The sequence below is a fragment of the Hyposmocoma kahamanoa genome, unplaced genomic scaffold (genome assembly GCF_003589595.1).
Source record: "Hyposmocoma kahamanoa isolate Upper Pololo Valley unplaced genomic scaffold, ASM358959v1 87, whole genome shotgun sequence".
Lineage (NCBI taxonomy): Eukaryota > Metazoa > Arthropoda > Insecta > Lepidoptera > Cosmopterigidae > Hyposmocoma > Hyposmocoma kahamanoa.
In genome coordinates this window covers 11,794,067-11,819,748 of record NW_020654422.1, presented here as the reverse complement: position 1 = coordinate 11,819,748, position 25,682 = coordinate 11,794,067, and the positions used below count along the sequence as shown (strand labels likewise).

General features: G+C 36.5%; 1 protein-coding gene across 4 annotated transcripts in view; it reads right to left on the bottom strand.

Moving 5' to 3' along the window:
• The window catches only part of LOC113235094 (probable glutamine-dependent NAD(+) synthetase), a 44,125-nt gene that overhangs the window by 6,961 nt on the left and 11,482 nt on the right, over positions 1–25,682 (bottom strand). For all 4 annotated transcript variants that reach the window (XR_003310845.1, XM_026470665.1, XM_026470664.1 and 1 more), the window contains exons 2-10: positions 15,040–15,198; positions 14,692–14,947; positions 13,336–13,481; positions 10,287–10,536; positions 6,624–6,828; positions 6,176–6,322; positions 2,732–2,880; positions 2,044–2,199; positions 434–648 (exon numbers count right to left, since the gene is read on the bottom strand). Coding sequence is in view for 3 of the 4 variants with exons in the window: in XM_026470665.1 (XP_026326450.1) it covers positions 434–648; positions 2,044–2,199; positions 2,732–2,880; positions 6,176–6,322; positions 6,624–6,828; positions 10,287–10,536; positions 13,336–13,481; positions 14,692–14,947; positions 15,040–15,185 (1,670 nt within the window). In the remaining variant the exon portion in view is untranslated. The remainder of the gene's footprint in view (positions 1–433; positions 649–2,043; positions 2,200–2,731; positions 2,881–6,175; positions 6,323–6,623; positions 6,829–10,286; positions 10,537–13,335; positions 13,482–14,691; positions 14,948–15,039; positions 15,199–25,682) is intronic.

Sequence of the window (25,682 nt, the reverse complement as noted above, 5' to 3'; positions counted from 1 at the left end):
ATAAAATGCTTCCGCTAGCAATGTCGTACCATGTGTTTTGTATTCGAGACGTATCTAAACGTGTCAAATGTGTATCACAAAAGTAAGTCACAAACCAAATCGTTTTTCCAGAGATATTTGTTCGTGTTTATTTTGTTTTCTGTTGGTCATTTTTAGTCAAAAATAAAAGAGACAAAACTATGAATCTTCATGGATAATTATTATCAAATATATCGGAGTTATCAGATAATTACCATGATAATTACCAAAGGTGATAAATATCTTGATAATTAGGAACCCTGCATCAGATCAATCTTTCTGAATTTAACTAAAATTCGATCATGAATTATATTACTATAATATATTACTAAAAAGTAATACAGGAAAGTAAGTACTTATATTAGAGTTCTATTTCATTTCTCTGGGATTGTTGTTAAAGGTGCCTAAAACTTACCGGCTCTTGGCATATTGCAGAAAACTTTTGAGATCAGTCTTGGAAATGCCTCCAATAGGATTGACGTCAGCACTGGAGCAATCGTACTTCGTCATATAGCCTCTTAGAGCCTCATCCACGTTTGATGAGCCCAATACGAGTAAGCCACCTGGCCGGCCGCGGACCCATAACATTAGTTGAGCAAATAAGTAAGATAGCACCATTCTTAGTCGAGCCTGGGGGGCGAAAAATAAGAACAACGTAAAAAAGAGTACAGAAAGCTAGTCACGCGATGTTTAGACTAGTGTATACAGATTTTTTTTAAAGATGGGGTTTGTTCTTTGGTTAAAACTATATATTATGTTCATATGTTGTTTTAGCAATGGCCTTGTTCGCAATCAATTTTTTTCTCTTCGAAGGCACACCTTCGGCTTTTTAGAACAACAGATTATCTCAAAAACACCTAATTAATCACAGATTGTTTAAAAAAACTAAGTCGTATATGGCGCGCAACGCCAACGAATTGTATACCGGCCCAATATTGTCACGTGATTATTTGAATCAGTACAAAGTTCGGTGTCCTACACACATCAAAAAAAGTTTGCGATCAGTTTGAAAACTTAACATATTTTTAATATGTGGAAATATTATTAAGAAATATGTAATAAATAGTTTTTTTGTTAAAAGTACAACATTAAATAAATAATTAAAATTAAAAACAAATAATAGTATCACTAAAGAGGTTTTTGAAATATTTTTAGAAATTAAAAAATATTTCAAGTTTTAAAAGTGATCGCAAACTTTTTTTGATGTGTGTATGCATAATCAAATTTAGTATGTTCTTATATCGTTCTTATATGTAATTTATTTATTTATAATACAGCTGTATAATAAATAAATAAATTATTAAATTATTATTTCGCTTTGAGCCATTGTTCATGAAAAGCGATATACAGTCCCAAATCTACTAATACTAACTACTATAAAAGTTGCATGATAAATTATGACCTAAACCGTGATATACAAATACATTTTTGTGAAATGTATTTATATAACACGGAAAGTGCATTCAAATAAGTGTGATGTATTTTGAAATATTGTGATGTAGTGTTGAGAGAGCCTATTCGCTTGAAATACGGCGTGTGCGTGTGGCGTCTCCACGCCACTCGACATCTCGTTCCGCGAAATAAAAATAACTTAATACAAGAGATGTCTAAATTGAACATACATAGCTCCGGACCTCATCCTATGTCAATAAAAATCTATAATAAACTCCCAGTATAATTAAAATCAGAATCAAACGTAAACAAATTCACAAATGTATTGAAATAACTATTAATCTCTAAAAGTTATTACGGTATGGACGAGTACCTCCATGAGAAATTATAATTAATGTCTGCCCCTCTTCCTTTCCATGTTGCGATTCCTGTCAAGGTGCATGTGTTTGTTAGTTTATAAGTGTATTCATAAATATATTTTTGTAACGAAAAACATGTAAAGCACTTGTAAATAAATAAAATGAAGATGAAGTCTATGTCACATTAACATCCGAGGAATTACATTTTTTTTCTGACCAGCTCAAATCGATTCCGCGACGGTAAAAGAGGTGACTCCTTAAAATACTACTATACCTGTATATTTTGCAAGGCCAAATTTTGTCGTGGACAGCCACCCTTGCCCCTAAACTTGGGTACTAGTCCGGTGGCCGTAGTAAAGATTCCTATAACAGCGCTGACTGCCGCGTCTATCACTATTGGAAAGTGATAGCTTCCTATTTCACTAGACAACTAAAACAAATAGTAAATATTATATTCAAATTGACAGCGACTGTGATCATTGAGTTAGCAACGTGGGCGTTAGATGATGATTTCCCAAATTAAATTCCCAGTAATACTAATTTGGGAAACCAATTATTCTAAAATTCTCTGGCTTTTCTGGATAGTGCCTAGGAATGTACGGTAAAATGTAAAATAATTATATTCTTATGTTATACTCTACTTTTTTAGTTTTATACTAGACATGGAACAAGGTCCATTAAAAAATGTACTTCTAGGAGTACAATCATAAAATGTACCGAAGGTACCAAAATTTCAAAATTCCGACGTTTAAAGACTACCAGTTACTGTTACTGTGAACCCTGAAATAGTAGCGTTAAGATAAAATTTTAAAAACTTTGTCAGTATACAAAAATTCATTTATTATTCCGACACGTAGCGAGGGCCAAAAGTGGCCCTAAGTATAATTTCAAAAAAGTGCGATCAGGAACATAACATTACATTTGCGATAGGAATGTGATGCGATAGGAATGTGATGCGATACCTGCATAGCTCGTTGCTTGGTCTCTTGACTGGAATTCTCCGATGCCATGTAACAGGTGACAAGCAATCTGTTGCACAGTTCCATCGGATCGGACGGTGTATAATCAGATTGACATAGAATCTTGCGTACGTCGTATAGTACTTGGCTTTCTGTAAACCAATAAAAAAACATCAATTTACGTTAGAATTGTGGCCGGTGGCCTTCATCTAAATCTGGTAGGCTATAAACAAATCATAATATTGTCGTCCTTATCCATGAGGCGTGCGATATATTGAAATTTTGAATTGCATTGCATTTTTATTATTATTATTGGAATGTGCAATGTAATGGGATTTATGCCTTAATAATTGAATTATCATTAATTATTATTATTCAATGATTCTTTGAAGAAACGTAAAGGAAAATATAATTTCTGATTGACGTCATTCCAAATTCAAATAATAAATAATCATGCGCGCAGCAAATTTTATTATGTGTAAAACTATTATATCACAATAACCAGACAATTCGTTGAAAGAATGAATAAATACCATGTTTAAATAATTTTAAAATAAGAAATATATAACAATTAGTGACAATTGTTCAAATATCACCTTCACCATAAATGTTATAGTGACGTTACGCGACATTAACAACATACGAGTACACATGTCTCTTGCCTAGTCTATTTGTAACTTAGGTCGGATTTTTATTCGATATTACAAATGGACACCTACGTCACTTTATTATTAATGTACTAAACAATTTACATTAAGTCACTGTGTACTTCATTTATAGGATATAAAAATGCTTGATTTATGCAAAATTTATGTCTACCAATTTTTAGAAGCTATAATATACCTTGATAACTTATTGAGAGGCTATAAGACAATTCTATTTTATGCCCTCTGAATATAGTTTCTTACATCTAAAAACAATCGACTATACACACATCAAAAAAAGTTTGCGATCACTTCGAAAAACTGAAATCTTTTTTGTTACTGTAGATTATATTATGATTTTTTCTTCTTTTTAGATTCTTTATTTAAAAATAAATTAGAACATAAAACAATGACCCCGTTCAATTGTTTTTTCATATAAAAAGGCTTTCAGTCCTAGCTTACGCTCATTCAGAAATCTGATTTAGTCAATTATAAGCGATTCAAGATATTTTTCGCGGAAAGTTGTGATTGAAAAAATGCCAAGAGGATTATCAGAGGTTTTACGAGCTAGAATAGTAACTTTGAGGGAAGAAGGATACACCACGAGAGTAATAGCACGCAGACTTGCTATATCCCAATCCTGTGTCGTGGCTACGTTGCAGAGGTATCACGGAATGGGGAATTTAGTTGACCGACCCCGCAGCGGTCGCCCAACTGTTTTGACAGCTGCCCAAAAGCGCTATATTAGATTGCTGGCAGCCCGTGATCCAACAATCAACGCCACTAAGATAAAAGCAGAAGTCAGGGCCGCCTCTGGGCTTGAAGTTAGCACGCAGACCGTTCGCAATTGCTTGCACCAGGCTGGATTACGAGCACGGAGGTCTTGGCGAGCTCCGCTCAATTCCCGGCAACGTCAACAACGAAGATTGCAGTGGGCTAGACTTCGGCAAAATGAAGAAGGTGAGGACGAAAACATTTGGCAAAACTGTCTCTTCGTTGACGATTTCCGAATCAGCACTCATCCAGATAACCGACGTGTCCGTGTCTGGAGAAGACCAGGCGACCGTGAAAGACAAAGAACTGCCACTGGAACAGTTCAGCAAGGCGGAAAATCGGTGTCCTTTTGGGGTGGCATTATGATTGGAGCTAGAACGCCTTTGATCCCGTATCGGGGCTTCATGACAGCAGACATGTACAAAGCAGTTGCTATTGATGATATCGTCAGACCATCCGAGTAAACCATGGGCACCAATTTGTACTGGTCGATGATAATGCGCCCGCACATCGAGCTCAACGAGTCAATGCTGCTCTTCAAGAATACGATATCACACGATTAGACTGGCCTGCCGGCTCGCCCGACTTAAACCCAATAGAGCACGCGTGGGATGCTCTTAAACGAGCAGTATGGAACCGTGAGCCACGTCCCCAGACAGTTCCAGAGCTCAGGGAAGCCGCTATTGAAGAATGGGATAGGTTACCCCAGGAAATGCTGGATAACTTGATCCTCAGCATGCCCAGGAGGATCTTCGCATGTATTCGAGCCAGGGGAGGAGTTATTTTATATTGAATTCACACCTTTTAATAATAAATTGTTGTTTAAGTTTAATTAAACAGTCTTTTTCTTTCTACGAAATTTCTATCACTATTACATTATGATTAATGGCTCAATTTTTTAAAATAAATAATAAAAAATAGTTTTATATTTTAATTTCAAACAGGGTATTCCTATTTAAAGAAAGCATACAACATAGATTTTTTCTTGATAAAGTTAAATTTAAAGAATTATAGGAGCTTATGCTATTGATCGCAAACTTTTTTTGATGTGTGTACACTCGTATTGTTAGTGTTAGTGCATACACGGAAAATGGAACTATTTTTTCAGATCTCATCTGTATACTTATACTTTAAAATGAAACGGGTTCTTCCCAGGTCCCACGCTACTGAGGGCGCATGGACGTTTATTTTATCGTTGAACGACTGTCGTGTCTAACTGTTCCCACTAGATCGTGACGACAATTTATCGGTTCACGGCAACCGCCTTGTCGTTTGCACGACAAAATCGTTTGAAGCTGCTATTATCTGTCGTCGCATTTTTATCGTGACGTTTTATTTATCGTTAGACGACGGTTGTTTTATTTCTTCTCATTGTCACAACAGTCTGTTTTAGTAACGTCAAAAAAGACGTGAACGATAGTTAATCGTGTTATATAAGTAAACAACTTCATAAAAATATACAAGCACGACAATTTGAAAGTGCGCGACTACCTGTAGTCACGACATATAGATGTCTGTTACACAGTTAGTGTAGACTAATGCCAATATTCATACAATATTAAAAACACCGGATCGACGTTACGACGACAGATTATCGAGACAATGGGAAGAGTTAGAACGACAGTCGTCACACGATAAATAAAACGTCTCGATAAAAATGTGACGACAGATAATCGCAGAATAAAACGATTCTGTCGTGCAAACGATAAGGCGGCTGCCGTGAACCGATAAATTGTCGTCACGATCTAGTGGGAACAACTAGACACGACCATCGACAACAAATAAAACTGGAACAAAAATTGGAACGACATTACTATAGAAGTAGATCTCAATCAATCCCATTTCATTTGTTCCTACTGTTATTCGTTTTCTATTCTTATTCTACTTGATGCATGGTATTTTTAATTATTTAATAAAAGTAATGTAAAGGGCCCGAAATGTTGGTTTGTTCGAAAAAACAAATATACGCGATTTAAATCCGGAAAAATAGTTTCATTTCCTATAATGTAAGAACTTAACTTTAACTAACCTCCTTTTTGTATAGCGTCACATATCTGCGTGCACATGGAGAATACGATGCATGCGGTGCTGGTCGAGTCCACTCCGCCGCTCAGAGGCAAGAAGAAGCCACCCTGCCCCGATCGACGGAGATAGTCCCAGAGCCAACACGCTGGACCTGTTTTCAAAAGAATGTTTATAAATAATAATTTGTCTTTTATAAGTTATGAAAGATTAAAATCCGAAAAAATAGGAGCCAGTTTTACAATTTAAAGTCTTTGCCCATTGTCCCAGAACAAACATGAACGAGCTGTGAACGTATCAGACACAAAACAAACACGACCAAACAATATTATGACCATGAGGGAGACTGATGTCTAAACTCATACAAAAATGCCTGTGCATCACGCCAAGTCGAGGTACAGTTTATGAATCTGCATGGAAAGCTAAACGTTTGAGCTTATTATATAAGAACTAACCCAATTCAATTTCTTCTTCAGGCGTCAGATACTTCCACTCGATCGGAGGACTTATCGTCAAATGTACGTCGTCGTCATCTGACAACGCGAAGTCAACAGTGATACGTGGGAACGGTGGATTCGACGCAGCGAGGTGAGACCGGGATCTGATCTGGGTCCTGTATGAACGTATGTCTTCTAGGTCTATAGTGGCTGTTATTACTTCCTGAAAATATAGTTCATATTGCAAATATGTTGGGGGTACCTTACGCGCCTAGTTCACGCTTTGGTCGGTAAGTCCAACGTTTTGTAGCGTAGTCTGTACTTAAATTATACTTGCAATGTTTGTTTTATTGAATATCATGATGTTTTTACTACCCATGATATTGAAATATTTTTTGTAAAAATACTAGTACTGTTTCTTATTGCCACAACCACTAGTTTGTTATTATTATTAATACAAACATCGAACAATACAAAGAAAAATTCATTTCATTCGATTTCTCTGGACTCGATATAGCGTATTCAGCTACTTAATAAATACCGCAAAACTCATTTCTCAAACATATTCACTACATGTAATTACGACATTATTTTATTTCTAGCCATGTTGAGTAGGGCTAGCATAACAGGACGCGACTTTTCGTATAGAGAGTAGCAATATCGCGCGCTACTGTCACTGTCGCGCAAGTGGCGCCCTGTCGTGCTAGGTTTAACAGTACCTATTTAAAAATTCAAAAATCAAAATTTTCGATTTTTACGCTATGTATTTCAAAAACTCGCACTATAAAAACCTTAAAAAACGGAAACGGAACTTTTTATTAATAAATTAACAATTATCCTGTCATCAATTCCCATGATGTTGTCGTTTACTGTGATTTGCTGTTCGAAAAAAAAGGTTTGAGATCCCTGTTTCTTTGTTAAGACGCTGACAAGCGTCGATTACCTTACGTCGATGACCTTGAGCGATAACGCGCCTACTATAATTTCTCCAATAAGGTGGCGCCATACGCCCCGATGCGGTAAGAGTGTGGTAGTTGGACCTTCCGCTTGATTTAACATAATATTGATTGCCGCTAACAGACGGCGTTGTACTTAAAATACACACATGCTATCAAACCAAACAATATCAAAGCATATAAGAACTGGACATGTTATGCAAACAAGAAACAACCCACACCTCGAGTGAAATTGAGTTATGTATTTAGGTAGAACAACAGATGTGTCCTCTATCCGCTCACAAAAGATCCTGGCAACATACCACGCCAAAACAGAGAAAATAAAAGTCCTTCAGGGTCCCAACCCTAAATAAGTAACTTTTTAATAGCTAAAAAGAACCTTGCTGCTTATCTTCATATAATGTCTTTTTTAAAGTATGCTAAACGGATCCATGTCACAAGTACTGAAATACTGTAGATCTTTGGCGTTTTCATTACGAAAACTAGAACATGGTTCTCGTTAACTAAATAAAAAGATACATAATGTTTTCTATTTATTGCTATATAATATAATAGTTTCCCTATATCGTTCTCACTGCAACAGTACATCGTTTGTCTCAAATATAGATGCGCTGAGTACAAGTTTTACCGAGTAACTGAGTACCGAATATTACTCGGTTTAACATTTGCCGAGCCGAGTACTCGGCCGAGTTACTCGGTTCATTACAACCGGAACGCGATGATCCTAAAAGCCCCCGTTGCTCTAGAAATAGGCCGATATGTCAATGAAAGTTTATTTTCGGGAGATCAGAGTCCTTTCCAATGGTGGGCAGAGCATAATACAAAATATCCAAAACTGGCACAGTTAGCACGAGTGTTTTTATGTGCACCTGCAAGCACTGTGTATAGCGAGCGGTTATTTGCCGAAGCGGGTAATGTGTATGAAGAAAAAAGGAACAGACTATTACCTGAACGCGCAGAAAGCCTTGTAAATATTCCTACATCATAACTTGCCTGTTAAATTTTAAATATTAATAATGTAAACTCTCTTTTTAAATTACTAAATTGGTAGAAATTGTTACAATTGTCTACAATTTCTAGTAATAAATCTCTTTTGAATATTTTACATATATTGTTGATTTTACTTTATTATGTCTATAGCTGTAATGCTTTATTTTAACCGAGTACTCTTCTCATGAACCGAGTTATTCGGCCGAATACACCGAGTACCGAGTAGCAAACGAGTACTCGGCGCATATCTAGTCTCAAATAACTTACCTATTTATTTCTTCACACTGTTTTTACAAAAATGTAATTATCACGAAAGTGAAATTTTGTGGGTTGGTTATAGTTTGCATAACAACTACATATCCCGTAAGTATCGTGCTCAACGGTAGACAGCCGATTACAATACAATATAAATTAATTTGTCAAAACTGGTCAAAACAGAGGTCTGGCAACGTATTCCACGAACGCAAGCTACGCAGCAGAAGTTTTCAACGTTGCAATTTTACTAAATAATCAACAACGCAAACAATAATTTCATTTTTGTTAACCGACTTCAAAAAAAGGAGGAGGTTCTCAATTCGACTGTATGTTCTTTTTTTTGTTGTTTTTTTGTATGTATGTTACGCGATAACTCCAGTATTTGTGAATCGATTGTCATGATTCTTTTTTTGTTGGAAAGGGGGTATTTCCATAGTGGTCCCATTTCATTTTAAAGAAAATCATCCACCTCAAAGGGTGGCTGTTCACGCATGAAGATTCATTTTTATAAATAGCGCCTAACGTTAATTTAGGAGCAATTACTTTTAGCAATTATTTAGTTGATTTTGCTATTTCTCCAATTCAAGGCGTTTTTCTCTCGATATACTTTGAGTAGTGTAGTAGTGAGAACCTATTTTTATTATCTCCAGTATCAAGTCCTGTATTGTGGCGAACTAGGGGATATTTCAATGAAACTTAGCAAATAGACGTAATTCCACGTACTTTTGAGGTCGGTTTTTTTAGTACTCTGTACTGAGATTATTATGAATACTTTGTGTTTTAGGTTCTAATCCAACCAAATTTTTTATTCTCACCTAATGGCTAAATTTGACTTATTTTTAATATTTTGTTTTGATTTCAACGTATTGGTGCATTATATTTACTTATTTACGCATTTTTTTGTGTATGATATTTTTTCACACTGTTAAGTGCCTGTCCATAATTTGCAAGCAAATATTTAGCTCGTACTTTAGTAGGCGAAAGTTATTTTTTACTCCTAAATGTTATTTGTCTTTTATTTAAAACAAATAAAGTGTCAGGATCAAGATAAGTACCATTTAAATAACCACACCAAACGAGAAAAATACGTCAAAAAATAACCACCAGAGTCTCACTGTAATCCAGTTTTTGTATTACCTATGACAATAAGCAATATTCTAGGATTTTCAAGCTACACTTCAAGATGCGTGTTACAGAATGTACTACTTTCAAGGATTCACGTGCTATGTAATTGCCTAAAAACTTACACAAAAACATTACGCGATTTTGGGCACCTCATCGCCTTAACGTTTTCTCTAATTCTAAAAAAAACGATGTATACAGTAATTTGATATTACCAACACACCGAATTTTTAAAAATATAGATACATCAGCTTGAAAAAGAAATATATGTTTTGCCATTGTGCTCATGCTTAGCAATCTAATGACTTAATCACTGTCGTTCTCTGCTAAATGCGGTTTAAGGTAATATAACACTCACCACGTCGTTCAAAGCAAATTGCAATCCACGACTAACAATTTCTCCATTGACAGCGACACAGGAACAACCATTGAAATAAATCCTCTGTCCATCACAGCCTCTCAGATTGCTAAATAAATACGCGCCCCCACTCTTGTAGGTAGCGCTTTTGACTAAGTCTACAGTGACGTATGCTTTGCGAAGTTCCATATAACTGCCGGAGCCGTTGGATATAATTTCTGCGCCATCGAGACTTAAAGGGATGTGTCGGCTAGAAATAAAACGTACATAATAAACAATAAAACACGGTGTTCAAAAACAGAGTCATGCGTATTTATTTGCAAACAGGACAACTCTTAAATCTGTGACCTGGTTAATACAAGAAGTGCGTAAGTAATATGGACGTAGGCACTCCTTGTACCAAACCACAGAAATATGATTTTAATATACTTTTTAATAACTGCCTCCGTGGCCGAACGGTTACCATGCCGGACTGCCACGCAGAGGTCCCAGGTTCGATTCCCGGGCCGAGAGAAATAGTTGTAGGGCCTACAATTATATCTCTCGTGAGTTTGGGTGTAATTTGTAGTTGTCTATGTGTGTGTCCATGGCACCCGCGACACAGGATTTCCCTAGTGCGGGGCTATGTTGAGTGTGTGCGTTATTTAAAAAAAAAAAATAATTAATAATAATCTCGAATTAATAAATAAATACTAATTTTGTATATAATATTTTTTATAGACTTTATTTAATAAAAAATTTTATTTTCTATATATAAATCCTTTTCCCAAAAAACAGTGATAGTCAAAGTCAAAGTTTCAGTTCTATTCTAATTGAGCAAGCTGTACTATTCAAGTCAATACTGTTTACTCATGATCATTATTTATTATTTCATTTAATGGTATAGAAATCATCTTAGAAAAGAGCCATGTCCAACGATGACATGTATATGAACTATATACGTCCGTGTTTAAACAATTATATTTGAAATACTGACAACTAAACTGTGACTGACTGTAAACAGAAAAATTTTATTTTTACAGTAATACAGATTTTACTACTTGCAAGCCTAGCAAGCTTAGATAATATCACTTGTCTTGTTCGCCACATGCAATTAGATCTAGTTCAACATTATCACAAAATATAGATACTTATGATGACCATTCTAGAGACCCCCACGTCAAGCAGCGTCTTGCAACGCTCACAGCGGCCACAGCGTCGACACGACGTCCGCGCCTCGGCGGCCGACAAGACGCCGTGCGTGCTTTGGCAAGTTGACGCTGACGATCGAAAGATGCCAGAGTGGTGGATCTCTTAATATTATACTCGGACCTTTTTTAATATGTAGAATGTTGTTGTATTTTAAATTATTGTTTTTAAGTGGTGCACCATTCTATTGTCTTTTCTGCCCGAGGACTTTCTAGTAGGCAATGGCTTTACGGCTTTTAGACCGCCATTTGTTTAGGATTGTATTTTGCAATAATATGATCTATAATATATAAATAATATGACTGTAGATGCACTAAAGGAATACGAGACCGTAGGTGAGTTCTTGTATCTTCGATCAGTCATCAGCAACAGAGGAAATAGTGAACATGAAATGCGACGACGCATTGGTATGGCAAAAACTGCCATGACACAACTTGCAAATATATAGAAGGACAGAAACATTCGCAGTAGAACGAAGATACATATAGTTCGCATGCTAGTCTTCTCTATATTTTTGTAAGACGCGGAAACCTGGAGGCTAAGAGCCGCTGATAGGCAAAGAATTGACTCTTTTGAGATGTGGTGTTGGCGTCGCCTATTAAGGATTCCCTGAACTGCACATCGTACGAACGTATCCGTGCTTGACGAATTGCAGTTGCAAAAGCACAAACGCTTATTTTTCGTCTGATTGCTCCACATTCTGCAATTCTTTGGTCCCAGTGAACGCAGAAGCGCTGATAGTCTCGAGAGCATGATTGTTGGGCAGGACTGAAGGCCAACGAAGAGTAGAGGATTAGAGTAGAAGATTGAGGGAGAACGAAGAGCAGAGTTCGAAGTTCGACACGATGGTGTAACCAGGTGGCTGAAAGTGTGGCTGCACCAGTGAGCGTCGCATTCCACCTAGCCAAAGACAGAGTACCGTGGAGAGAATTTATTGACGGTGTAGTAATTTATTGACGGCTCAAAGTCACGATCCTCAGCAGCGAGGGAACGACAGAGGAGTATTTTGCAATAAATTTGAAATAAATAAATAAGTCACAAAATTCACTATACATATATAAGTTTAAACTTAAGTATCGCTTAACCTCCTTTACCTTTTACTGTCGACATATACATATATACACATGGTCAAATTACTCTATAAATCGCACCCGTCTTGGAGTAATAAGGCCACATCTGCAAAATGACAACTTTTCAGGAGTAAGGTTTAAAAATTCCACGAACGAAATTAGTCGATAACTTTTTATGCTTATATAGGAGTTAAAAAAATGTTTCATGTAATTCGTATTATTTTTATAACTTTCATGTGATAAAAGTATTTCTGATTTATGATCACGTATGGCTTTATTATCCAAAAGTGTAGTGTGAACGTAAAGTTTATTGACGGTCTCTGTGGTCAAGTGACTTCCACCCAGTTTTCATTGTGTCGCCATCTCTGAGGTCCCGGTTTCGATTCCAGGCCGAGTCAATGTAGAAATTATTTTTTCTGTATAGTCTCAGGTCTGGGTGTTTGTAGTACAGCCGTTGTTTCCGATTTCCGTAACACAAATGCTTTAGTTACTTTGGGGTCAGAGCAACGTACGTGATGTTGTGTAATATTTACTATTACTTATTATTATTATTATTAATTTTACCCTTTAATTCCATACGAAAAAGGGCGAAATTACGTTTCATAAAATAATCTACGATTTTAATGAACATTTCGTGCGACTATCGAATATAAATTTGGCACCGTGTATACATATTTCTGCGAGTGACTGACCAATGAATTGAAAAAGTATCTCCTTATGGTGTTTTAATCTAAATTGATCTAGAGTTCATCTAAAATGGATCATAAAAATGATCTAATAACAATAAATACCTTTTTGGATTCCACAATTCTTCACAAATTTCGAAACCTATACACGTGTCTCTAGTAGCGATCACTGCGTCACCAATGGACACCGTAGACTGATTTGTGATAGCCGTTATCATTCTAGGCAAATAATATTCTTCTACTTGTCTTTCCTGGAAATAGAAAATAATCTAATATTTTTAACTGTTCTGAAACATCTCGAATATTTTTCCATTATATTAAAAAATAACACACAAAAGTTGTCGTTTATGGACCAAGCAACTCTTTACCGGCCTAGGCCAGAAAAGTAAGTAGTAGTAGTAAAATTTTTCGTCCTTCGGGACAAGCTAAGGCGTGTAATTGGTCATACTGCCAAATCTAAGATTGTAATTTTTCTTCAATAGTTTAATTTTCTGGTTTTTTTTTCAGAAAAGTAAACGTGAATGAATCCGTCCTTGCTGCTCTAAACTATTAAATTTATCTACTAACAATGAACAATGTAAACTGAATAATAACTATCATGCCTACTAACATCAGTGTCTGTAATTGAGAGGATGAAAAAAAAAATGGAAAATAATCCCTTTTTTGCGTTTAATCATGCTGCTTAAAAATACCTGCACCACATATTTATTTAAAAAGGAAGAAGCCGGTAAAATAAAGTAAAGACTTTCGTGTTCCTCTTTTGTATTTTCGTTAACTTTTTAAAGTCTTTTGTAATTCGTCATGTTGTTGAGAAAAGCAGTATGCCTGTATACACACTTTCGACAGAATGGGTCTGACGCGTGTAACACCAGACCTCACTGCCGCTCGGCCTTGTATTGTAACTAATACTCGTCAGGCAATCCCTGACTTCGTGGCCTATGTAATAACGTATTATTTCTCACATATTCTTGGAAATATTCCCTTTTCTTTTAAACAAATTAAATACAATTTACTACTCGGCCTACTCCTCAAAATCCGTATAAAAATCCATTATTTACGACTACGTTATACTTTTGAATATTTGACCATTGCATACAATTTTAGAAGTATCTGAAGAAAAATGCCATACAGCCAAGTCGTGTGCTTGTTTTTTCAGCGCTAAGATTACATCGAGAAAAGCTCTATTCCATATAAACCTCGGGGGAAACAGCAACTGCTTGACTCGTATAATTCTTACTCGTCCAACAATTGCTTACTTCCAGGATTATGACATATTCTACCTACTATTTTTTAAATTCAAATCCAATAGGACTTCACGAGTTTGAATTAGTGTCATTTTGTATAAAATTTACTAGGTTTTTTTCTTTTGATTTATATGATAAACGTTATTTAAAACCTTGATAGATTAATTTCAATCTACATACTATACAATTTTCTACAAAAAAAATCAAACATTCTTACTTTGGTCCAAGCGGAGAACCATCTAGTCTCCCTGTAATTTCCATCTTCACATAACATCATCTTTGGTCTGATCAACAATATTTTCTTATTAAGAAAGGCGACTCGGCAATTGTATAGAACATTTCTGTGTTGTACTGGCATGCCTACGTCGATTAACATGTCCTTGCAAGTAGGTGATTTGAGGAGTTCCGCGAGAACCTGCCAACTGTGAAGACACGTATCTGGCTCGTAGAAATGGTCTTCACAACTATAGCCACTAGAATAAAGTGAAAAAAAAAAACATGAAAACTTATAACATCGAAGCTCATTGGATCGTTCAGTCAAACCGAAACAAAAGGATCAAATTACCATATTTCCAACTCCGGTCCGGTTCTATAAAGAGCGCTCATCTCCTTAGCCTCCTGGATCGACTGAAGTATCCTGCTCATATTGCCTTCGAAGTCCAGCGCCCACTGGTTTAAGGTACATACTGCCACCGTCACTTTGCGACCCATTTTGTGACTGTACCTGGATAATGAGAAACATTGTCTCGTGTTTTTTATTATTATTTGCAGAATTATTTGATATTTTATACAGGATATCTATAAAATTGAACCCAAATCAAATGTCTTTAAAACGAACAACTTTAATTCTACCGCAACAAAAGATATTAGCGCAAAAAAAATCTCTCCACCTAAATACATTTCTTGACAAGGGTGCTCCATACTCGACCATTATAGTCAATTGCCATAAGGTTATAAATGGTTTTGGTCAAATGCCTATTACCCATAGTAAATAAGACCCTGACAAAGGTTATTCGCGTATGGCGAAGGCGGGTTTTACGTACGTAAACCCCGCCGACGCCGCCGGCGCCGCACAGTACGCTGGAACCGATAATTTATTTGCTTTAAAGCATATTCAGTACTTTTGCTGTACTTTTACTTTACTACTTTGTCACAAATATATTTATCTTCCAGTTTTCAATTACTGCGGCATCATCTGACCGGAGTTGACATCTCTCTTTACATTCTGGTACCTGAATCAGGAAAACGTGTGCGGTGTGTGGGCGAGTGAGCTCTCTTTAGGATGGAATGCGGGGTGAGATAAGGTTGCTTGAGTTCACCCCTGGTATTCAATCTTCGGTTACTTTATTAACGTAACCGACCTGCATATGTCTGTATCAATAATTTCAGCTACGCGGACGATATGGTGCTGCTGGCAATGCGAAAGCTACTTAATGTATGCGAGTCCTACGCGGAGTCGCACAGTCTAGCTTACAATATTAAAAAGACAGTATGGTCTTTGGGGTGGGACACAAGTTCCCTAATTTTGGATCACGTGTTACATGGTGTTCCCCTTAAAAGAGGGTTTGAATTAAAATTTCCGACATTTGGTAACCGCGGATCTTAACGATGATGTGCATAAGGAAAGGGAGCGTAAGGCGTTGTCAGTTCGGCCGAGTATGTTGGTTGGAAAGTTTGCTAGATGTACAGATGCAGTGAAGGTAACATTCTTTAAGGCATTTTGCACATCTCTGTACGCGGCAAGTTTGTGGATCAAACATGCTCAAAAACATGCAATGCTCTGCGAGTCCAATTTAATAATGCGTTGCAGCTCCTGCGCTTTTGCAGAGCTTCGGGCACGTTTTGACGCAGTCTGGCGAAACAAAACTGCCTAGCTGTTGAATAGAATGCGCGGGAGCTGTAATGGCATCCTGAAAGCGATAGCTGACGGGCCTGATTGTCTGATGATGTGTAAACTCGCACAGGAGCCAATTTCTATGTTAGTATTAATATAGCGTAAGCTCTACTAACATTAAAATGGACCTTGAATGTTGTCTGAAATAAATAAATTATTGTTATTATTATCACTAAGAGAGTATGATTTAGTTAGTAACCCAAATTAGACGCCGCGCCGTAGAGATTGTAAATAAATTTCAGATTCAAGATAAGCATCCAAACTGTTTAGTAATAATGATGGAGCTTTGTGGCCTAGAGGGCAGAGTCTGCTTGCGAAGCCTGCGGTCGCGAGTTCATATCCCGGTTAATTACTTTTTTTCTTTAGTTTCAAATACAAATTTGTTTAAGCATGTAGATGCTTAACCAAATGGGTAATGGGTATGGGTTAAACAATAAAGTTTATCTATTCGATTTTTGTTCAAAAATGTGTGTGCATGTATGTATATGTAAGCTCTTTTAGCACGTATATTATTACCATAGATTAGTATATACCAAGGTAATTCCTATTTAAGTTTAATTCGGTACTCGTTGTCAGTAGCAGTTTCATTTTTTTCTGCAAACATTAATATTGTAATGAATGTTTGTACCACAATAAATTAAGAAAACAAAATAGTAGATATAGTGACCATACAAACGCATGGGTCACAATTATTGTTCTACGTGGAACGAGTACATGGAACGACTGGGAATAAACGCCAAAATGAGTTGGTGAGGATACTTTTGAAGAGTTTTTATATTATTTAAACTTAATTGCACACAAAACAGTACAAATGGCGGACTTAATGCCATTAGGCTTTCTCTACCAGTCAACCGGAGAGCTGGGTTCAAAATAATTAACTAAGGTGCATAACATGACAATTAAAACAGACAGGAAGAAAATTGTAAATAATTATGAAATATAGTTTAAACTCAATATAAATATAGCACATAATATTATATGACTAACTATATACTTATATAAGCAACCTATATAGACACAAATACATAATATATAATACATACTCATATATATTCAATATACATATATATAACAATGTCAGGCTAATGGGATGTAGATTGAGACTCCAATATGAAATCGCGGACTAATTGCTTGAAAGCTAGTTTATTCCGCGCTTTTTGAATATGAGGCGGTAGAGCGTTCCAGAGTCGTATTGCCTGAAGAGTAAATGAGTTAGAAAGAAAACCAGTACGGTGAGAAGGAATTAAAAGAGTCAATTTGCTGTCTGAGCGAAGATTGCGATTATGGGATGCACCCAAATATTGAAATTTACATTTCAAATGTCCAGGTGCACATTTATCATTAATAATAGAGTAAAGAGTGGAAAGTATTCTCAAATCACGACGTTGGCAAATCGTAAGCCACTTCAACTCATTGCGACATGCGGATACGTGATCAAATTTTCGAAGTCCATAAATAAAGCGAATGCAACTATTGAGCAAGCGATCCAATTTGTTGAAAAGTTCCTGGGTGATATCACCATAACACACATCAGCATAATCAAGGATAGGAAAAATTATGGCCTGTACTAAGATGATTTTTGTTGAGATGGGAAGAAAGTGTTTGAATTGGTGGAACGATCTTAAGGTACCAATGATCTTCTGACAGTCAATCTGGGGTTTCCAGCTTAAAGTACTATCAATGTGTAGTCCCAGATTCACAACATGCGGTGCGAATACAATAGGTGTATCATTATAAGAAAGAGGCGCGACACAGCTCATGTCCAACCTAGTCAAAGCATGAGAACTACCCACGACAATACCTTGGCACTTACTTGGGTTGACACTGATGCCAAACTTACTCGACCAATCAGCGATACGCCTCAGAGCTTCATTAAGCGCTTGTATCTCATTATCCAGGCAGTCAATCTTGGTCTGTGCATATATTTGCAGATCATCTGCATACAGATGGTGAGAATTGTGGAGGATAGGAGAAATTAAATTGATGAAAACGGAGAACAATAGAGGAGAACGAATTCCACCTTGGGGGACACCTGCCTCAAGGTCTGACCAATTAGACATGGAGTCCTTAGCACGAACCGCTTGCTTGCGCCCTCGAAGATATGAAGAAAACCAGTCAGTTCCGGAGGAGAGATTCGCAGATAAGCAAAGATAGCAAGAAGGATATCATGGTCAACAGCATTGAATGCGTTAGAAAAATCAATGAGGACTAATACCGTTAACCGTAAGTCCTCCATGCCCTCCCGAATGTCCTCTGTAATGCCGAAAAACAAGCTGGTACTGGTCGAAGATATTCTTTCTAAAAAGAAAACATGATAGTTGGCGGTGAACAATCGCTTCAAGAATTTTTGAAAGGATGGGTAGTATAGAAATTGAAGTGTTTAAGGGTTGTGGGGTTATTAATCTTCGGAAGAGGCAACACATGCGCCCTGCGCCAGTTCTTAGGGAACGTACCAGATGAGAGGGATGAGTTGATAATGTGAGTAGTAATAGGCAGAGCACTATCTAAACAAAAGACTATCATTTGTCGACTAAATTAATGTCATCACATCCAACAGCTTTAGACTTTAAAGACATTATTGTTTTGCGAATATCGGACACCGACACCGTAGAAAAGATAAAACTTTCAGATGGTTGTTGGCACAAGGAAGGAACATCTTTGAGAGCATCCGCTTTGCCTGCCCATTGAGTGCCCATGAGGTAAAGCGTCATTCTGAAGCCTAACTAAGCCAATAGACTTCAAAAATTTCCAAGTGTCAGCTGGAGAAGAGTGGAGAAAGTTGTCATGAAAATAGCGACGCTTTGCAGCTCTCACCATCTGGTTACAGCGATTTCTATGAGCCTTGAAAGTAACCCAGTTTTCCTCAGACTTACAACGTTTAAATTTACGAAAAGCTCTGTCACGCCTCCGCATTGCTATACGCACCAAAGGAGCGATCCAGGGTGCAGATGGTCTTTTCAGTTTCACTGAGCGTAATGGTGCATGCTTGTCGTAAAAACTTAATAAGGTGGCGATGAATGTTGTCAGCTTGCCATCTACAGTGGGTGCTGCCATAATCCCGGACCAATCAATAGTACACGCATCGTGAGCAAGTTTGTTTAAGTCAAGACTAGTAAAATTTCTCAGTTCTCTAGTTTCTGGAGAACGTTTGTGAAGGAATGGAACTGCGAAGATAGATGGCTACACCACCACCTCTCTTCACAAGACGGTCATTGCGCACCAAAACATAACCTGGTAAGGCATACGTAGTTGAATTATGACATGGCTTAAACCAGCTTTCAGAAACAAGCACCGCATGTAAAGAGTCGAAGGAAAAAGTATCAAGCAACTCTGTGTGGTAACTAGGTATGCTTTGGGCATTTATATGGCATACATTAAAATGTGGAGACGCAGTACTAAAGATATTGGAGAGCTCGACACTCAATGCGTCAACCTCCATCTCCGAGTGATTCAATGAAACAAAAGAATCGGAGCTTGCACATGATAGAAAATCCTCAAAATCGTCTAAGTCTCACATATTTATACAGTATTAGGTAAGTAGTATACTAAAAATAAATATATAAATTATATAAAATAATTTAAATAATAATAAAAATATGCTTAAATAATAAAAGAATACAATGTAAATATTTGTGAAACTTTTCCGACAGTGAGAATCATGAAAGATCACGAGGTATATCTTCAACAACACGGTTGCTCTTATAATAATATTATAATCTAAGCGGCACTGGATCAAAAGATTTAATGGTATGCGCAGATCCCAAAAAGTCAGCCCGAATTGACACTTGTGTTTTATTATAAAAGCTCTAGGAAAGTAGGTAAGTACTATACTAACTACGAATCAATATAAGTGCTTCGCCGGGTCATCCAACTTGATACAATTTCTGTTATAGACGTGAATAAACCTTGTTCCGACTTTCACAAACCTTCAAGGAACTTATCTGTTATAAAATTCTAATAAGGTCTTCAACCCCGTGCGTGTTTTTCTAGATGTATTAGGGCTTTGTAAGAAATAATAAATATTGTACTATAACATTCTGCGCTTTTTAGTAATTCATAGCGGATAAGGTAAAAAGGCTTTGAAGTTTGCAGGGCGTCTATATTTAACCCGTCAATTTTGAATGAATTTTTTGAGTGGAAGTTATTCATAAAAGCCGTTGAAGCCTAATGGTTTGACCTAACGCCTCTCAAGCAGAAGCCGTGCATTCGAATCCAGGCGCGCACCTCTTAGTTTCGCGGAATTTAAATGCGAAATTTAATTTGAAATTTACCATGACTTTTCCATTGAAGGAAAACATCATGAAGAAACCTGCACCTCGGAAAACGTTTGAAGTCCCCAACCTGCATTGGGCCAGCGTGGCGGACTAAAGCCTAAACCCTCGCCTAAAACTCCTCTTACTCTTACACGAGTCTCCACTCGTGTCCAGCAGTGACACGTTTAAATGGATTGATGATGATTTTGAAGTTATTCATTAGGTTTGTAACGTAATATTGTCTAGTTCAATCTATTTTTAAGGGATTTACAGCCTGGTTTCACTCTACTAATTTTCCGAGATATAACAAATTATTTTCGCATGAATTTACTTTTATCACAAAAACGCCTGTGATGTACATGTATTGGCAAAATGTCAAGTACGCACTAAATACTACAATATGTAGTTTCTTTTTTTTCTTACTTCTTTTTCAGTAACGGACGTAGCTTACAATTTCGACGGATTTCAAGTTCTATTGATGTGTCATGGATAATAAAATTATTAGGTTTGTTATAATTATTAATACAAAGATGGAACACTCAGAAAAAATTTCTTCAATCCGGTCGGATTCGAACCGACGCCTTCTAGCATACCGTGCCAGACGCTATACCAACTAAGCCACGGAACGAATCAGCGGACCTCACGAATTTTTCTATGTGCTTGTTGTCGTGTCTTTGTATTTGGTTTTTCAACGACTTTTTAGTCGTAGCGCCGCCATCTATAACATTAATAAAATTAACAACTATTAATAATTATAACAAACTAGTGGAGTAATTTCACAAAAATAATTGAATATCAATTCAATAAAGATTTAAAAATACAGTGAATAGGGACATCTCTCGCCAGGGCTGGTAGCTGCAAAGGTATCTAACTGGGTGATAAAACTTTCATAGATTTCTCATGGATGGCGCTACGGCTAAAAAGTCGTTGAAAAACCAAATACAAAGACACGACAACAAGCACATAGAAAAATTCGTGAGGTCTGCTGGTTCGTTCTGTGGCTTAGTTGGTATAGCGTCTGGCACGGTATTTTTCTATTATATACTATTATTCGAATCCGGCCGGATCGAAGGAATTTTTGTATTAATAATTATAACGCCCTAGTGGAGTAATTTCACAAAAATAATTGAATATCAATTCAATAAAAATTTAAAAATTATTACGTAGGTACTTATTGGATTATTGGAAGACTAATATTCAATTAATTTAAAATAATTATAACTTAAAAAACCGACCTCAAAATTTCGTAGAATTACATCTATTTGACAAGTTTTATTATGAACTGTTAACAGAAAGTGGGTGAAATGTAATAAACTGGATTCATCCCATAATATGCCACCCTTGGAAGTGAAATATTTTCTTTTCAATCGGACCACTACTTACTGAGGAACCCCATTTTCGACAAAAAAGAATCATCAAAATCAGTTCACAAATATCGGAGTAATCACGTAACAATATACATATATATAAATATAAATATATATAATACAAAAAAAAAAGAAGAGGTTCTCAATTCGACTGTATTTTTTTGTATGTATGTTACGCGATAACTCCGTTGCGAACCGATTTTGATGATTCTTTTTTGTTGGAAAAAGAGCGCCGCAGTATTAATCTCGTTTAAATTTGAAGAATTGAAGGAAATATTTCACCTGTAAGGGTGGCAAATTAGGGGATTGTTCCGGTGTCGCGCACATTCCGCTAACCGATTTCAATAAAACTTGGCAAATGTAATTATTCCACAAACATTTGAGGTCGGTTTTTTTATAAAAAAGTTATTTAAAAGTCATTTCAAAATTGGAAGATATAAAAATAAATCCAGAGAACTAAAGACAATTTCGAAAGTCGAAAAAATACCTACAAAGCGCCAATCGAAAGTCTGTTCTATTGAGTGACACAAGACAAAAAGACTGGCAAGTTGAGGTAATCGATCCGTGGAACGCGGTACCAGGACGCGGGCGATCACCCCGCTACTCTTGCCGTCCTTAAAGCTAACACTTGAATAAGAGGTTCATGCACAGCTTAGGCCTAAGGCCTTCGAGAAACGTGCCCTTACCTAAACTCTTTTGAAGAGATGTGAAGCGATTAATAATTAAACAACTAACTAATCTAATTATAATTTGCTTTCAAGATGAAGGTAGATTTCGCAATGATACGTTGCAATAACAATTATTTGCATTGCAAATAGTTGTCAGATACAAGATAAGGTACACAAATTTTGCAAGGTAAGTTTAAATAATGACAGAAGGTACAGTAAATGCTGTTTTATTCGCGAACCCATACGCACCTTACACTTTTATCAATAATAAAAAAAATGTAGTCAAACAAATGATTGATAAGTTTAATACAAAGATCGAACACCAGAAACAAAAAACCTGTCAGGACTCGAACCTGCATCTGCACCAAAGCAGGGTCACCGGTCCACCAACTGTGCAATCGACGAATCAGAAAACGTTACGAATTTATCTAAGCGTTTGTTACAATCTTTTGTATTGGGTTTTTTCGGTTTTTATCGCCGCAAGCGACATCTGTGAGATATCTATGAACCTTCTCACGCAGACTCTTCGAACACGTGTGAGATCTCTCGAGATATGCAGGTTGCATTATGTTAGCGTGGTAGACAATGGCCTAAACCTTTTAATAATATTAATATTATATAATATTAATAAACCTGTGCCCAGTAGTGCCTGTGCCCATATGTGAATTAATGATGACGATGATTATGAAAAAATTAGTTAAATAATTATCATTGTCATTATCATTCTACGTTTCTGTTTTATTGACAAATATATAGAATGTATAATGTTATATAACTTGCTTTTTTAAATGTAACAACAATCCACTTTATACCAAAATTTTATTTTTTGTTGTTAATCATGTATATTACATGATTAACAACATCATGTATATACATGATTAACAACAAAAAATAAAATTTTGGTATAAAGTGGATTGTTGTTACATTTAAAAAAGCAAGTTATATAACATTATACATTCTATATAAACTCTTTTGCAAAAAAAACGGGCACTTTAGATTTTTTTCTCTACTTCAATGAAGAAGACCAAGAAATAGGTTTTATTAATTTGACGATATACTGGCATGTTATTTGAAGCATCCTGGCATGATTCTTTACGTTCCAAATTTAAAATTTGAAATTAATAAAAGAAAAATAATTATTATTGTGGATTATTCTAAAATTGCTTTACTAATGGCACGAATTGCTGAAACGATTTTTAACTGATTACGATATTTTAAAACATTTTGGATATTTTCTGCAAATTAAACAATTTAATCTTTCTTTTTACATTAAATACCACTTTTTGATATGAGTGATAAAGTGATAAGGGCCGGTAAAATTATAGCCCTACTTGAAGAAGGTTGTTCGCAAACTTACGTGTCTCAGCGGCTAAATGTGAGTCGTTCAACTGTCCAGAGGACTTGGCAACGGTATCAAGAGACCGGTTCGGTCAAAAGAAGACCCGGTTCGGGAAGAAAACGATGCACAGAACCAAGAGATGACCGCTTTTTGGTGAGTCAGGCATTGCGGAATCGTAAGGTGTCAAGTGTGGACCTGAAGAAGAGCCTTGACGAAGTAAGAGGAGTAGAAGTTAGCTTGTGGACGGTCAGGAGGAGGCTTTTGGCTACCAATATCCAGAGTTACCGCCCAGCTCGGGGCCCTAAATTACTCCGTGAGCACCGTGTTGCTCGACTTCAGTTTGCTCGGAACTGTGCTTCATGGACTCTGGAGGACTGGAATAAAGTATTGTTTTCTGATGAAGCTAGAATCTCTTTGTGTGGAGAGGACGGACGCCGGCGAGTGCTGCGAAGACCACGGGAACGCTATGCGGAAGTGTGTTTCGAAGAAATCACTCCTTATGGCGGAGGCTCCGTTATGTTTTGAGCAGCAATTAATTCGACGGAGCGTACGGAGTTAGTTTTCATAGAAAATGGAACATTAAATGCACACCGGTACATAATGGAAGTCCTAATTCCATATGCACAACCCACATTGACTGCACTTGGGGAAGATTCCATTTTTATGGACGACAATGCTCGCCCGCACCGTTCTGGCGACGTGGAAGCGTACATGCAAGAAGTTGGGATCCGTCGTTTAGATTGGCCAGCTCGAAGTCCTGACCTCAATCCAATTGAGCATGTCTGGGATGTTCTAAAGAGACGGGTAAGATCAGTGCAACCTGCTCCACAAAACATCAGGGAGCTAAAAAGAGTCATTGCAGAAGAGTGGGAACGTATTCCTCAAAACGTTATTAAAAACATCCTGGAAAGCATGCCCAGAAGGATTCAAGCTGTGATTTTGGCAAGAGGAGGTCACACTCGTTATTAGGTTTTTACATTTGTAACTTTATTTAATTAAAAAAAGTAAAAAAAATCTTGTCTTTATTGCCGACCACTTCTTATTGTTTGGGCGTGTACATCGGTTTTAAAGAATCCATCGTTTTTTTTTCTTTTAATTGCCCGAATTCACTTCACGCGCATTAATTTACACGATTATAAGTATACAGACTAAGTCAAAGAAATAAATTTCATTTAATTAACTCAAATCGACTTTAGAACGTAAATTTCCTTAGGTGCCCGTTTTTTTTGCAAAAGAGTGTAGTTGGCAATAAAACAGAAACGTAGAAATATGGCGTCACTTATTTTACGTACATATTTAAATATAATAGCAGTTTTGTACATTATAAGCCTTATTGAACTATTATCAATGCAATCCTTACCTTCGTATCTGGAAGGACTTTTTCTCGCAATCAGTAATCGATTTCACAAAACGGTCGTCAGGGTAACTAAATAGTGAATTGCGTTGATGATTTGTATGGTCGATTTGATTACACTTCACGGATCACAAAATTATAAATGATCTGTCACTTACTCGACGTCTAAGAACTAAATTGGGTTAATACATACTGGAATTTGTGTGAGTTTAACGCCAATTCCATGACACTTAGAAATATGGGTTAGGTATATTTAAGAAACTAAACTAATAATAAAGGTAAATTAATAATAATTAATAAAATCAACAATTAACTGTGCTATCAATTATTATT